Below are 15,991 nucleotides of genomic sequence, written 5' to 3' on the forward strand. Positions count from 1 at the left end.
CAAACATGTGGTTTCCTACCTTTAGATCCCGGGGAGAGGGCTGCTCTCTTGATAGCGTATGTCTTCAGGCACCTCTCAAACATGTGGTTTCCTACCTTTAGATCCCGGGGAGAGGGCTGCTCTCTTGATAGCGTATGTCTTCAGGCACCTCTCAAACATGTGGTTTCCTACCTTTAGATCCCGGGGAGAGGGCTGCTCTCTTGATAGCGTATGTCTTCAGGCACCTCTCAAACATGTGGTTTCCTACCTTTAGATCCCGGGGAGAGGGCTGCTCTCTTGATAGCGTATGTCTTCAGGCACCTCTCAAACATGTGGTTTCCTACCTTTAGATCCCGGGGAGAGGGCTGCTCTCTTGATAGCGTATGTCTTCAGGCACCTCTCAAACATGTGGTTTCCTACCTTTAGATCCCGGGGAGAGGGCTGCTCTCTTGATAGCGTATGTCTTCAGGCACCTCTCAAACATGTGGTTTCCTACCTTTAGATCCCGGGGAGAGGGCTGCTCTCTTGATAGCGTATGTCTTCAGGCACCTCTCAAACATGTGGTTTCCTACCTTTAGATCCCGGGGAGAGGGCTGCTCTCTTGATAGCGTATGTCTTCAGGCACCTCTCAAACATGTGGTTTCCTACCTTTAGATCCCGGGGAGAGGGCTGCTCTCTTGATAGCGTATGTCTTCAGGCACCTCTCAAACATGTGGTTTCCTACCTTTAGATCCCGGGGAGAGGGCTGCTCTCTTGATAGCGTATGTCTTCAGGCACCTCTCAAACATGTGGTTTCCTACCTTTAGATCCCGGGGAGAGGGCTGCTCTCTTGATAGCGTATGTCTTCAGGCACCTCTCAAACATGTGGTTTCCTACCTTTAGATCCCGGGGAGAGGGCTGCTCTCTTGATAGCGTATGTCTTCAGGCACCTCTCAAACATGTGGTTTCCTACCTTTAGATCCCGGGGAGAGGGCTGCTCTCTTGATAGCGTATGTCTTCAGGCACCTCTCAAACATGTGGTTTCCTACCTTTAGATCCCGGGGAGAGGGCTGCTCTCTTGATAGCGTATGTCTTCAGGCACCTCTCAAACATGTGGTTTCCTACCTTTAGATCCCGGGGAGAGGGCTGCTCTCTTGATAGCGTATGTCTTCAGGCACCTCTCAAACATGTGGTTTCCTACCTTTAGATCCCGGGGAGAGGGCTGCTCTCTTGATAGCGTATGTCTTCAGGCACCTCTCAAACATGTCGTCCCACAGCTCCACTACTCCGTCCTTCCCACCTGTCACAAAGCCCTGGAGGGAACAACAGCAGAGGGACGTCACCCAAGGTACTCCACCACTGACAACCCCACTGAGGAAAACTAACAGTGATGAGGGCCGGATGAGACAGGGGCTCTGACCGACGCTAATGTTCCGCCTGACAGCTTGTCAAGAGGTCTGTCTGAACCGCTGAAGGATGGTAGGGGGTCAGTTTGTCTTGAAACTGAGAAGGAAGTGTTGGATGAGGAAGTGCAGGAGGAAGGTATGGATGGAGGGAAGACAAATAAAAAACATTGTCTCTGACATTTTTCACAACATACAGAAGCAGTTGGGAATTGCAATGACTTCTACTACCAGACAGGGCCTGTCAAAGATCTGAAGCAGCAGCAACAACAACACATCAGGAATTCAGTGGCGGTCTCCCCCAGGAACGCCCTCCCACATCCTCCTTAAGACTGCTTCTCTGATGAAAGGTTTTGGAAACAGCATCACATAAATGTTACATCTAATGGGACTATAATATTTTGTTTTGATCTAAGGCATCTCTACTTGAAGAGATTGCGAATAAATAGACAATCTATTTGTACGAGAGGGAGAAAACACTATACGATGTTTAATTAAAAACACTATCGTGGACTGAAGACAAGAGATAGGATTGACTGCTTATAATCACGCCAGTCTTCATCAGTAACAGTAAATAGCGATATAATGATTTTCCACAGAACAGAAGTTCATGGGAGACAATCCATTTAATTAATCCAATCTCAGCATCAGGAGGGAGATGCATGATGCAATACACACCAAGGTTTCCATTGGTCATTAAGACTACATAGTATTTGCACACAGTCAAATGACAGGCTGCAAATGGCCAATTAGGAAAACGAGAAATCTATGTGTGGCTTAATCATGCTGCCTAATGATGCTGTGTTTGCCCCCAAACACAATAACCACCATGCCTCAACACATCACGTCTCTCCAAAGCTCCTCATCAGAGCACTACAATATTGATAACTTCCTCAACTACAGGCCAATTATAGTTAAACACATCCATAACTACAGCCAGCAGCAACAATATCACTCTGAAATTATTCTAGTGGACAACATAACATAAATTTCATATGGTGAAGTCCTCATAGAGCAGTCATAGGGCGTTTATGAGTCAATGGGAAGAAAGACAATGAAATATTTACACCAAGTGTGGGTGTGGGGAAACCAGAGTACAATACAGAGCCGTTCCAGATGAGGATCTTATTATAAGATTATGATTATTATGAGATTATAAGGTTAGTGAAAACTAGTTGACCAACAGTCTGTTGTTATCAGACAGGGCTGACACCCAGTAGAGTACCTTGTCCAGGGAGTACATGGCGAACACAGGTCCGTCGTGGGCCTTGATGGTCTTCAGCAGCACGGGCTCCTTCCAGACGTATATGTCCCCCGTGGCGGCTCCAGAGAATACCAGCTCGTCTGTCCGACCATAACACACTGACATCATTGTCTCTAGCTTCCCCAGGTTCCCAAAGATGCCTCGCTGGAACATAAGGCCTCCACCTGTAGAGACAGCCCACCATTAGAAACTCACGCATATATCAATTGATTTCCACAAACATACCATGCCTGACAAGACAGAGTTGTTCCGATGTTCATTCGAAAAATGACAGGGTGGATCACTTTCCTAAAGACAGAATCACAGTGTGAAAACACCTAGAAGGATATACTTGAAAGAAAAACAGGGACATGAGAGGAGAGGAGCTAGAAAGAGAGAGACTGATAGTACGATAGAGACTGATTGGACGATAGAGACTGATAGGACGATAGAGACTGATAGTACAATAGAGACTGATAGTACGATAGAGACATAGTATGAGAGAGACTGATCGTATGAGAGAGACTGATAGTATGAGAGAGACTGATCGTATGAGAGAGACTGATAGTAAGAGAGAGACTGATAGTATGAGACTGATAGTATGAGAGAGACTGATCATATGAGAGAGACTGATAGTATGAGAGACTGATAGTATGAGAGACTGATAGTATGAGAGAGACTGATAGTACAAGAGGGACTGATAGTACGATAGAGACATAGTATGAGAGAGACTGATCGTATGAGAGAGACTGATCGTATGAGAGAGACTGATAGTATGAGAGAGACTGATCGTATGAGAGAGACTGATCGTATGAGAGAGACTGATCGTATGAGAGAGACTGATAGTATGAGAGAGACTGATCGTATGAGAGAGACTGATAGTAAGAGAGAGACTGATAGTATGAGACTGATAGTATGAGAGAGACTGATCATATGAGAGAGACTGATAGTATGAGAGACTGATAGTATGAGAGACTGATAGTATGAGAGAGACTGATAGTACAAGAGGGACTGATAGTACGAGACTGATAGTATGAGAGAGACTGATTGTATGAGAGAGACTGATAGTATGAGAGACTGATCGTATGAGAGAGACTGATAGTATGAGACTGATCGTATGAGAGAGACTGATAGTATGAGAGAGACTGATAGTATGAGAGAGACTGATAGTATGAGAGACTGATAGTATGAGAGACTGATAGTATGAGAGAGACTGATAGTATGAGAGAGACTGATAGTATGAGAGAGACTGATCGTATGAGAGAGACTGATCGTATGAGAGAGACTGATCATATGAGAGAGACTGATAGTATGATAGAGACTGATAGTACGATAGAGACTGACCGAATGATAGAGACTGATAGTATGAGAGAGACTGATAGTATGAGAGACTGATAGTATGAGAGACTGATAGTATGAGAGAGACTGATAGTATGAGAGAGACTGATAGTATGAGAGACTGATAGTATGAGAGACTGATAGTATGAGAGAGACTGATAGTATGAGAGACTGATAGTATGAGAGACTGATAGTATGAGAGAGACTGATAGTATGAGAGAGACTGATAGTATGAGAGACTGATAGTATGAGAGACTGATAGTATGAGAGAGACTGATAGTATGAGAGAGACTGATAGTATGAGAGAGACTGATCGTATGAGAGAGACTGATCGTATGAGAGAGACTGATCATATGAGAGAGACTGATAGTATGATAGAGACTGATAGTACGATAGAGACTGACCGAATGATAGAGACTGATAGTATGAGAGAGACTGATAGTATGAGAGAGACTGATAGTATGAGAGACTGATAGTATGAGAGAGACTGATCGTATGAGAGAGACTGATCGTATGATAGAGACTGATAGTATGAGAGAGACTGATAGTATGAGAGCGACTGATAGTATGAGAGCGACTGATAGTATGAGAGAGACTGATAGTATGATAGAGACTGATAGTACGATAGAGACTGATAGTATGATAGAGACTGATCGAATGATAGAGACTGATCGAATGATAGAGACTGACAGTATGAGAGAGACTGATAGTACGATAGAGACTGATAGTACGACAGAGACTGATAGTACGACAGAGACTGATAGTACGACAGAGACTGATAGTATGATAGAGACTGATTTAATGATAGAGACTGATTTAATGATAGAGACTGATCGTATGATAGAGACTGATCGTATGAGAGAGACTGATAGTATGAGAGAGACTGATAGTATGATAGAGACTGATTGTTTGATAGATACATTGTATGATAGAGACTGATCGTATGAGAGATTGATAGTATGAGAGACTGATAGTATGAAAGAGACTGATAGTATGAGAGAGACTGATAGTATGAGAGAGACTGATAAAAAGATATAGACTGATAGTATTAGAGAGACTGATAAAAAGATATAGACTGATAGTATTAGAGAGACTGATAGTATGACAGAGATTGATAGTATGATATAAACTGATAGTATGAGAGAGACTCATAGTGTGAAAGAGACTGATAGTATGAGAGAGACTGATAGTATAACAGAGACTGATAGTATGAGAGAGACTGATAGTATGACAGAGACTGATAGTATGACAGAGACTGATAGTATGATATAAACTGATAGTATAACAGAGACTGATAGTATGACAGAGACTGATAGTATGACAGAGACTGATAGTATGACAGAGACTGATAGTATGACAGAGACTGATAGTATGATATAAACTGATAGTATAACAGAGACTGATAGTATGACAGAGACTGATAGATGAAAGAGACAGTCGGGCAGAACAGTAGGACAGACCTGTATGCTGCCAGAACTTGATGTGTTTGATTCCCACTGTGACCAGCTTGTCCATGAGGCTAGGATTACACTTCACCACAAACAGCTTGTCTTTGTGTCCCCTGGGAAGAACAGAGATAGAATATCCACTTCACATGCTGTCCTCTCAAATACATAGAGCCTTATGTGTTTCATGGTCAGTTCATGCAGTCAGAAGAAAACTCCTGGCTGTCCCTACAAATGTGTTAACATTAAGGCAACAGACCTGAGTCCAAGTAGTATTTGATATATTTCCAATACTTTGAGCACTTGATTGAGCCTTCTTGGAGTATGGCGGGGTTTGCACTTTTGACACTATACCATAGGTTCCAATGTGCCAGGTAAGTATATTCAAGTGCAGATAAAGTATTTGAAAGAAAACTCAAACGATTTGAACCCGGCTTAGCTGGACTACTTTATAAAATCTTGTTTGTGTAATAACTCTAAATGTCTAAATGCACTGATCACACTAATAGCAGCTTTCAGCTGGTGTGTAAAAGCTTTTAGTACCTTGCAGTGGCCAGCTTCTCGCCCTTCCTCCAGTCCCACAATATGATAGAGTGGTGATCATCAATGCCCACTGAGACCAGGCTCTTCCCATCCGCTGCACATAGAGGAACAACAAGCTACTCTTAGTTTGAAATCATAATGGACTAGGGACAGAACCCAAACACATTTACTAAATAATACTTTTTTGGCCCAGGAAAACACATTAGCCATACCGGAGAAGTCAAGAGCACACACTCCTCTCTGGTGAAAGCCCTTGAGCAGGGAGAAGCACTTCAGGGTTTGGATGTCCCACACATGGATGGCTGGATCCCTGCCAACCTGGACACATTCATAAAGAGGTGATTAAGATCCGTGCGTAAGAGAGAGAGTGAGAGAGAGTGACTGAGTGAGAGTGAGAGAGTGAGTCAGAGAGAGAGAGAGAGTGAGTCAGAGAGAGAGAGAGAGTGAGAGACAGAGAGAGTGAGAGAGAGTGACTGAGTGAGAGTGAGAGAATGAGTCAGAGAGAGAGAGAGAGTGAGAGACACAGAGAGAGAGAGAGTGAGAGAGTGTATGATTGTTTTTGTTGATATATATTATTGCTCAGACATGCTGTTATGGGCCGTCCTCCCCTGCAACGGAGCAAATGGAATGGCATCAAACACCTGGAAACCATGTATTGGATGTATTTGACACCATTCCACCCATTCTGCTCCATTCATTACCACGAGCCTGTTCTCCCCAATTAAGGTGCCACCAACGTCCTGTGCTTCATATACATTGCTTTGGCAACAGTGGCAACCACCCATTCCTGACAATAAAGCAGAGTGCGAGAGAGAGAGAGAGAGAGAGAGAGAGAGAGAGAGAAAGCGAGAGATAGAAAGAGAGAGAGAACCTGTCCAGTGGCTGCATAGTCTTTGAGTGGGTGTACAGTCAGACTGAGAATGTCATCATCGTGGCCCAGGTAAAAGCGCTGACTGTGTTGCTCTCTGTTGTAGACCACGCCCACCGCTGCCACATGGTACACGACCTCCCCAGCCTGGGTGTAGAAAAGGTTATTTCTGCAGTCGTAGCCACGGTACCTACACACACACACACACACACACACACACACACACACACACACACACACACACACACACACACACACACACACACACACACACACACACACACACACAGAGAGAGAGAGAAAGAGAGAAAGAGAGAGAGCTTGAGTAAAAAAAAATGAATGCACACAATGAACAATCACAATTATACTAAATTAGGCAGAGTTAAATCCACCTAGGGAAAGCTGACTAGAGAAAGTGACAATCAGATAAGAGCTGAAATCACAGTTCATATGCCGTCTCTCCCCACATGGCCTATTTAAGAGTGTCTGATGAACCCTGTGGTGTGTGGGGAATTTTAATCAAATGTGTCATGTGTGGCATTTATTTAATCGCTCAAACGCTGAAAGACTTCTCCCTCCCCCACTGTGAGGTCTTTACATTTTACAAAAAGGGAGTATTAGAGCTGCTATAGCGAAGTCTTAAAGGATTGCTAGTGCTGAATCAGTAACTTAAACTGCTTCACACAAAACAAATATTTAAAACTACAGCTTTGAAAAGGGATTTGCATATTCAACCAGCTGACACACAGGCACATTTCAGAGGAAGAGACTGTTTTTTCATGATGGAAATACCCAATTTCATCTCAATACAATAAATCTGTCCTTGTCATCTCAATCAATTTGACTTTGAGAAGATGATACCTAAAACCCACGTATGACTATGTTTCTGAGGATCATGAGACCAATAACACCTGTCATACAGTAAGAACCCATTACCCGTGGACAAACTTTAGACGAAGGGCTTCGTCTGGGCCTCTCTGGCGCTTCAGGGAGCCGACCTGCTGCTTTTTCTCTCTGCTCTGCAGCCTCAGCTGGGGAAGGTCCTCCTTATACACCTGGAACAACCACACACAGTCCTCCTTATACACCTGGAACAACCACACACAGTCCTCCTTATACACCTGGAACAACCACACACAGTCCTCCTTATACACCTGGAACAACCACACACAGTCCTCCTTATACACCTGGAACAACCACACACAGTCCTCCTTATACACCTGGAACAACCACACACAGTCCTCCTGGAACAACCACACACAGTCCTCCTTATACACCTGGAACAACCACACACAGTCCTCCTTATACACCTGGAACAACCACACACAGTCCTCCTTATACACCTGGAACAACCACACACAGTCCTCCTTATACACCTGGAACAACCACACACAGTCCTCCTTATACACCTGGAACAACCACACACAGTCCTCCTTATACACCTGGAACAACCACACACAGTCCTCCTTATACACCTGGAACAACCACACACAGTCCTCCTTATACACCTGGAACAACCACACACAGTCCTCCTTATACACCTGGAACAACCACACACAGTCCTCCTTATACACCTGGAACAACCACACACAGTCCTCCTTATACACCTGGAACAACCACACACAGTCCTCCTTATACACCTGGAACAACCACACACAGTCCTCCTTATACACCTGGAACAACCACACACAGTCCTCCCGGAACAACCACAGACAGTCCTCCTGTAACAATCACACTCAGTTCTCCTGTAAATCACACTATGTTCTCCTGTAAATCACACTATGTTCTCCTGTAAATCACACTTCGTTCTCTTGTAAATCACACACAGTCCTCCTGTAACAATCACACAGTCCTCCTGTAACAATCACACACAGTCCTCTTCACACACAGTCCTCCTGTAAATCACACACAGTCCTCCTGTAAATCACACACAGTCCTCCTGGAACAATCAGACACAGTCCTCCTGTAAATCAGACACAGTCCTCCTTTAAATCAGACATAGTCCTCCTGTAACAACCACACACATTCCTCCTGTAACAACCACACATAGTCCTCCTGTAACAACCACACACAGTCCTCCTGTAACAACCACACACAGTCCTCCTGTAAATCACCAACTGTCCTCCTGTAACAACCACACACTGTCCTGTAATAATCACACATAGTTCTCCTGTAAATCACACACTGTCCTCCTGTAACAACCACACACAGTCCTCTACATACACCTGGAACAACAGTCCCTCATATTGTGCATTATTTGTCAACCTGCTATCCTCCACCGTCTGACTGATATAGGACCCACCGAATAATGATATTAAATGCAACCTACTAAACAAACAAAAATGTCAAAGTATTACATGAGGACTAAAATGAAGTCTTAAGAGAAGCAGAGAAAATAATATTTTGTCCCCACTGTTGAAACTTTAAAAAGGCAACTCATTGTTCTGTCATGAAGCAGTGCGGGCGCCGACGGCTGGGTATCTCCAGAGAACATATGGCAGCGCTGAGTGTGGCACAAACCCGCAGCGCTCCGTGTGGCACCAACCCGCACTGTCAGGCCAACAGATGCAGACCCAGCTGCCAGTGGAGATAAGGCTTGTGACGGATGCTATGGCAACCCAGCCGTTCTCCGACAAAATAGAGCCTCAGTTAGCGCTGAGCCCATACAAAGCCGCTGAGAGGAGCCTATTTGAATATCTTATCTCCCCTTCCATCTCCCTCGCTCTGCTCACATCAATCAATATCAGAATATCTCCACTCAGAACCTTGATTGACTTTCAGGACTTCTCAGGATCCTAGATCATGGCTGGAGGCATTCTGACTAACACGGGCTATTCCAATCCAGATAACACTGACTGGTGTTGGTGTTCTAACAATTGACTCTCTTTCAACTTACTGGAGGGTATTTTAACAGGGTATCGTTTAGGCCTTGAGTAGTGTGTTGTCGTCTCGCTCTTTCTGACAGCATTTTATAATGGGGGCATATTCTCCTCTTATTCAACTGTCATTCTCAAATAGATATGTATTATCTTAATTTGATCACTCTGTTGTCACATAATTTTCATGCGCTGCAGAAAGTTAAAATGCGCCTTGTAAATTACATTTTAGAAAACACTGAAAACTTAAACTTGTCTACTGTAGTCTAACAAAACACATTTTCCCCGTTAGAAAGTATCACTTATTTTTTATAATCAGGATTATTTTGCTACGATGAGCAAATTGGTCGAATTAGGATTTGACACCTGTACTGACACTCATTCTCTCTCTACCTCAAATGCAGCATCAACGTAAGGCATCTGTTATAGAACTTTGTCAGTGTCCCTCACGTGGTGTATCATCTCTAAACCTGATATCACCCACTCTCTGTCTGACCCATATAGCACTCCCTCCAGTGTCTGTGAGCTCCACACACCCACCTGTCGGTCGTAGTTGATCTGGGTCTCTTGCTCGATATCAGAGTCCAGCTCCGGTACATCAGACACATCAGAGTCAGACTCCTCACTGTTGGAGTCTGCATGGCCATCTAGAGGGAGCCGATACCAGGAGACAGCAAGGAAACAGATTTTCACTGGTGGAACAATAACTCATTACATTGACTTTGACAAGATCATGAATATTGTGTACAGTAGTCACTCCCCTAACCACTGTTGTGAGGTACATTACATCATATAGCTCAGACACAAATCTACCCAAGAATACTTCAGCACCAGCTCTACATGACCATATGGGGCCTCTCATTAGAACCATACAGTACATTCATAAACATTTCAAACCCCCACGTTCCTCTGGGTTTACACTGAGTTTATAAAACAATCCATGCACAACGAATTGAGGCTGTTCTGAGGGCAAAAGGGATGGGGTGCAACTCAAAATTAGGAAGGTGTTTTTAATGTTTTATACTCTCAGTATACTGTACCTTGTGGTATACTGGTCTCCAGTCCTCCATTCATGATGCCCTCAGGTAGGAACTTCCACTGGAACACAGAATGGTCGGACCCGCCGGTGGTCAACACCCACTGCAGGTCGTGAGACCAGTGCACGTTGGTCACGTGGGCCGAGTGGCCAATGTACTTTTTGAATTTTGCCCCTGTGCACAACATCAGGCAAAGAAAAACTTGTCAAAATGAAATGAGAGAAGGGGAGTGTTCAACATAATTCCTTTTCTCAAAATTGTATATTTGCAAAAACATTTACTGACCTTTCTTTAGGCAGGGGAAGCGGAACAGTTTGACCAGGCCAAAGTCATCTCCAGCAACCAGCACAGCGCTGCAGTAGTTGGCGTCCACAGAGTTTATGTCACTGATGTTGGTGTACTTGGGCCAGATCCCACTCACCTCTGGACCAATCACACTCGTCCACGAGCTCCAGTGGATCCCTTTTACCTCCTCCTTAGTGGTCAGGTGCTTCCCAACTTCAAGGGAGAAAAACAGGATGGAGGACTAACATGGGCAGAATCTTACAGGTAAAACCAGGTTGTTCTGCATAAATAATCACACTTTAAAATAATGGTGACTATGTTAAAGCTCTACTAACCTCGCTGCTAAGGTTCTTAGTCAGAACTAAAAGACATTAAATAAACAAGTAAAGATGACATAAACATGAGTGAAGGTGTTAAGACACACAACCTCTGTTCCTGTATTAATGAGGGCTTTAATGGTGAACATGCATAAAGATGGCAGAATTCAGATATGACGTCATAGTTTAAAACCTTAATGGATAGTGCTAAAACAAAGGCGTGCGACATGGTTCAATATGCCAATAAATCAGCACAATTTACTTCCTGTTTTTTCAAATTGACAGCATCTTGACGCAAAAATTGGGATCATGTATACTGTTCTAATATACAGTACTAGTCAAAGTTTGGACACATCTACTCATTCAAGGATTCTTCATAATTATTATACTATTTTCTACATTGTAGAATAATAGTGAAGACATCAAAACTATGAAATACCACATATGGAATCAACAGACCAAAGGACAGATTTACACCGGTCTAATGTCCATTGCTCGTGTTGCTTCTTCTTATTGGTGTCCTTTAGTAGTGGTTTCTTTGCAGCAATTCGGCCATGAAGGCCTGATTCACACAGTCTCCTCTGAACAGTTGATGTTGAGATGTATCTGTTACTTGAACTCTGTGAAGAATTTATTTGGTCTGCAATTTCTGAGGCTGGTAACTCTAATGAACTTATCCTCTGCTGCAGTGGTGACTCTGGGTCTTCCTTTCCTGTGGCAGCCCTCATGAGGGCCAGTTTCATCATAGTGCTTGATGGTTTTTGCGACTGCACTTGAAGAAACTTCAACGTTTTTGAAATGTTCCGCATTGACCGACCTTCATGTGTTAAAGTAATGTTGGACTGTCGTTTCTCTTTTACCAAATAGGGCTATCTTCTGTATACCACCCCTACCTTGTCACAACACAACTGATTGGCTCAAACGCATTAAGAAGGAAATTCCACAAATGAACTGTTAACAAGGCACTCCTGTTAATTGAAATGCATTCCAGGTGATTACCTCATGAAGCTGGTTGAGAGAATGCCAAGAGTGTGCAAAGCTGTCATCATGGCAAAGGATGGCTACTTTGAAGAATATGATAAGGAAATGTGTTTTAATAAATTATTAGAATATTACACTCCTGAAACCATAAGTCTGAAACCATGTGATTGTATGAAATTGATTAGCCATATAATTGTATGAAATTGATTTGAATCATTAGATTATTATAAGGCATTTATGTAAGTGTTAGAATCATTCGATTATTATAATACTGTGTGATGGTTTTAGTCAGGGGAATAATAATATATCCTGGAGTATAGTTCTTAGTCAGAATCAATGTTTTGGGGACAATGTGTCTAGTATTTTGATAACAGACTGTCTGTCTGAGCCAGATTCGGGGCCGACCTTGGGTGGGACACTGAGAACTTCCCAGCCCCAGGTCTCTCCCTATCTTAGGGGAGGGCAGGAAGACACTATTCTCACGAACTCCCCTAATCTCTATTGGCGGGCGGATTTGATGGTTTGTGTGGAAGTATGTGTGTCACTATAAATTGAAGGTCTTTGTACTGTGCACGTCAGAACGTTCCGTGAATAAACGTTTATTGTAGACTGGGCCTCTGTCTGTTTTATTTCTATCAGTATCATACAAATCCTGATAGCGCAGACTGAGTAATTATATTGAATTGGTTAATGAACAGGAGAACTTAATTCTCATATCAGAATCTCAAATATAAAATATATTTTTTATTTGTTTGACACTTTTTTGGTTATTATATGATTCCATGTGTTATTTCATAGTTTTGATGTCTGAAAATAAAGAAAACCCCTTGAATGAGTAGGTGTGTCCAAACTTTTGACTGATACTGTACATACAAAAAAAGAGTAACCGAGAGTAATGTACAATACAGTGAACTTACTGTAGCAAAATTAGGAATTTGTAGTAAGTACATAACGGCCGCCATCTTTATGCATCTCAGCTATTGATGCATAAGTTAAACCAAATAGAAATGTAAACAAAGCCTAGAGCTGGAAGCTCTTTTCTGTCCAAAGCTTGGATCACCTGTGGAGTTCCTTTTTTTAATTAGGATTCTCAGCAGGCCAGAGTGTTCTTGTCGGTGTGCATGCGTGCGTATGTATGTGTGTGTACGTGCGGTTTGTTAGTCTAACCCTCAGGGAAGGAGTAATCTATCATCCCTATGGTACAAGTGAAATGAGAAAATCTACCATGCTTCAAAACTTGATTTATTAATGTAACTAATTTACTTTCTAAGAGAATATTCCCTTGGCTTTTATAATTGCAAAATAATGCAATGTTAAAAAGACAGATCAGGTGAAGCAACAAACACAAATAAATAAACACGTTGAGGTAATGTTTAAGGATAATAAAGTACCCATTGATATCAAATATTTTCCCTAGTAAATACCAGGAAAATGTACAGTAAAAATGTAAGTGCAACCAAACTCTATTTCTCTCTCCCATGTCTGCTCAGCAGTGTCACCTGTTGCCCTCCTGATAGTCAGTGTAGACAGCCTGTCTGTCTGCTGACACAAAACACCCTGGAGCAATGCTGAGTCACCCACTTGGACAGGGCTTTTCTCACAGCTCTCCAAACACATAGTGTAAGCTGAGCGAGGCAAGCGTGTGTGTGTGCAGACAGTGGTTACGTAGTGACTGGGAGGCTTGTGCAGCTGTCTAGAGCATTGCCGTCCGGGGTACGTCAAATAAAAATGTGATTCACATTTCAAAAAAACATTTCTTCACATTCTCAAACAGTCCATTTATATTTTCCAACGGGGCTATACATTAGGGTGAGGTTTTTTTCTCACCTGAGTAGCCTCGTTCCAAAAATACAATTAAACCATCTAGTGTTCAGCGAAATAACAACACAATGTTAAATACAGGTAGCCTAGTCAAATAATTAACATCCAATCACATTAACCGTTCGTCTCTCGCAGGAATTCCACTAACAGTCCATATGTAGCCAAACGTAGCTGCTGCTCCTTCCATTTGCTCGAAAATTGATAAATTGTAAAAAAAAAAAGTAAGGCCTGTGTCCATAGAGACACATACCAGCTCTACTGATAGTACTGCTACTACCAGCAGTACTACACCCGCACCTGTCGACGACACAAGTTGTTCTGCTTCCACGAGCACATCCAATGCTTGCATCAGTAATTCTACATTTGTTGTTAGCCCAGCTAGCATGGACACTGACATTTGTGAATCTGATGCAGCCGAAGAGCTACTGCCCCCTTACCTGGGAAAGCACCGAACAGGCACAAATACGATGAGAACTACTTTGATTTGGGGTTCACTTATATTGGGAGTAGTGCCTTTCCTCAGACACAGTGTGTTATATGTGCAAAAGTACTATCTCACAACTTGATGAAACCTTCACTCTTGCGCAGACATTTAGAAACAAAACATGCCAATGTCAAAAATAAGCCACGGTAGTTTTTTGAGCGAGAATTAACATTTACATTTACATTTAAGTCATTTAGCAGACGCTCTTATCCAGAGCGACTTACAAATTGGTGCATTCACCTTATGACATCCAGTGGAACGGCCACTTTACAATAGTGCATCTAAATCTTTTAAGGGGGGGGGGAGTGAGAAGGATTACTTTATCCTATCCTAGGTATTCCTTAAAGAGGTGGGGTTTCAGGTGTCTCCGGAAGGTGGTGATTAATTAAGACAACTTTCGAGTAGTAAGACATGTATAAAAGCAACAGATACCATTAATAAGATGGGGCTAGAAGCGTCTTATATGGTGAGCTACTGAGTGGCTAGGACAGGCAAGCGGATATGGCTGGGACAATGCTGGGGGAAAAAGCCAAATAAACTATACGCCTTCATCAAATAACACTGTTTCACGACACATCAGTGACATGGTTTTGAAACAATTACTGCTTCGCATACAGTGAATTCTATGCGTTATAGCTGGATGTGCCAGTGAATTCTATGCGTTATAGCTGGATGAGTCAACAGACGCGGTGGGCCTGGCTCCTGGTATATGTCCGTTACGTTTATGGGGGGTCAATTAAGGAAGACATCCTCTTCTGCAAACCACTGGAAACCAGGACAACAGGCAAGGATATTTTTAAAGTACTGGACAGCTTTGTGACATCAAATGGACTTTGGTGGTCAAGATGTGTTGGTATCTGTACTGATGGCGCAAAAGCCATGACAGGGAGACATAGTGGAGTGGTAACACGCGTGCAAGCAGTTGCTCCCGACGCCACTTGGGTACACTGCAGCTTCTACCGAGAGGCTCTTACTGCCAAAGGAATGCCTGACAGCTTGAAAGATGTTTTGGAACCTACAGTGAAAATGGTTAACTTTGTTAAAGCAAGGCCCCTGAACTCTCGTGTATTTTCTGCACTATGCAATGATATGGGCAGCGACCATGTAACGCTTTTACAACATACAGAAGTGCGCTGGTTATCAAGGGGCAAAGTATTGACACGTTTTTTTAAATTGAGAGACGAGCTTAAAGTTTTCTTTACTGACCATAATTTTCACTTGTCTGACCTGCTTGCACGATGATGAGTTTCTCACATGACTGTCCTATCTAGGTGATGTTTTTTCTCGCCTGAATGATCTGAATCTAGGATTACAGGGAGTAATTACATTACTCTCCTCAACTATCCTCAATGTGCGGAACAAAATTGAGGCTTTGATTAAGAAGTTGGAGCT

At 42.9% G+C, this 15,991-nt stretch overlaps 1 protein-coding gene across 4 annotated transcripts in view; it reads right to left on the reverse strand.

Annotated features, from left to right (window-relative positions):
• The window catches only part of LOC139562199 (echinoderm microtubule-associated protein-like 6), a 126,308-nt gene that overhangs the window by 65,705 nt on the left and 44,612 nt on the right, over nucleotides 1-15,991 (reverse strand). For all 4 annotated transcript variants that reach the window (XM_071379646.1, XM_071379643.1, XM_071379645.1 and 1 more), the window contains exons 10-19: nucleotides 10,997-11,209; nucleotides 10,715-10,885; nucleotides 10,215-10,321; nucleotides 7,735-7,853; nucleotides 6,802-6,988; nucleotides 6,143-6,248; nucleotides 5,931-6,024; nucleotides 5,403-5,503; nucleotides 2,587-2,789; nucleotides 1,160-1,271 (exon numbers count right to left, since the gene is read on the reverse strand). In XM_071379646.1, the coding sequence (XP_071235747.1) occupies nucleotides 1,160-1,271; nucleotides 2,587-2,789; nucleotides 5,403-5,503; nucleotides 5,931-6,024; nucleotides 6,143-6,248; nucleotides 6,802-6,988; nucleotides 7,735-7,853; nucleotides 10,215-10,321; nucleotides 10,715-10,885; nucleotides 10,997-11,209 (1,413 nt within the window). The remainder of the gene's footprint in view (nucleotides 1-1,159; nucleotides 1,272-2,586; nucleotides 2,790-5,402; nucleotides 5,504-5,930; nucleotides 6,025-6,142; nucleotides 6,249-6,801; nucleotides 6,989-7,734; nucleotides 7,854-10,214; nucleotides 10,322-10,714; nucleotides 10,886-10,996; nucleotides 11,210-15,991) is intronic.

This window comes from Salvelinus alpinus, chromosome 32 (assembly GCF_045679555.1).
Source record: "Salvelinus alpinus chromosome 32, SLU_Salpinus.1, whole genome shotgun sequence".
NCBI lineage: Eukaryota > Metazoa > Chordata > Actinopteri > Salmoniformes > Salmonidae > Salvelinus > Salvelinus alpinus.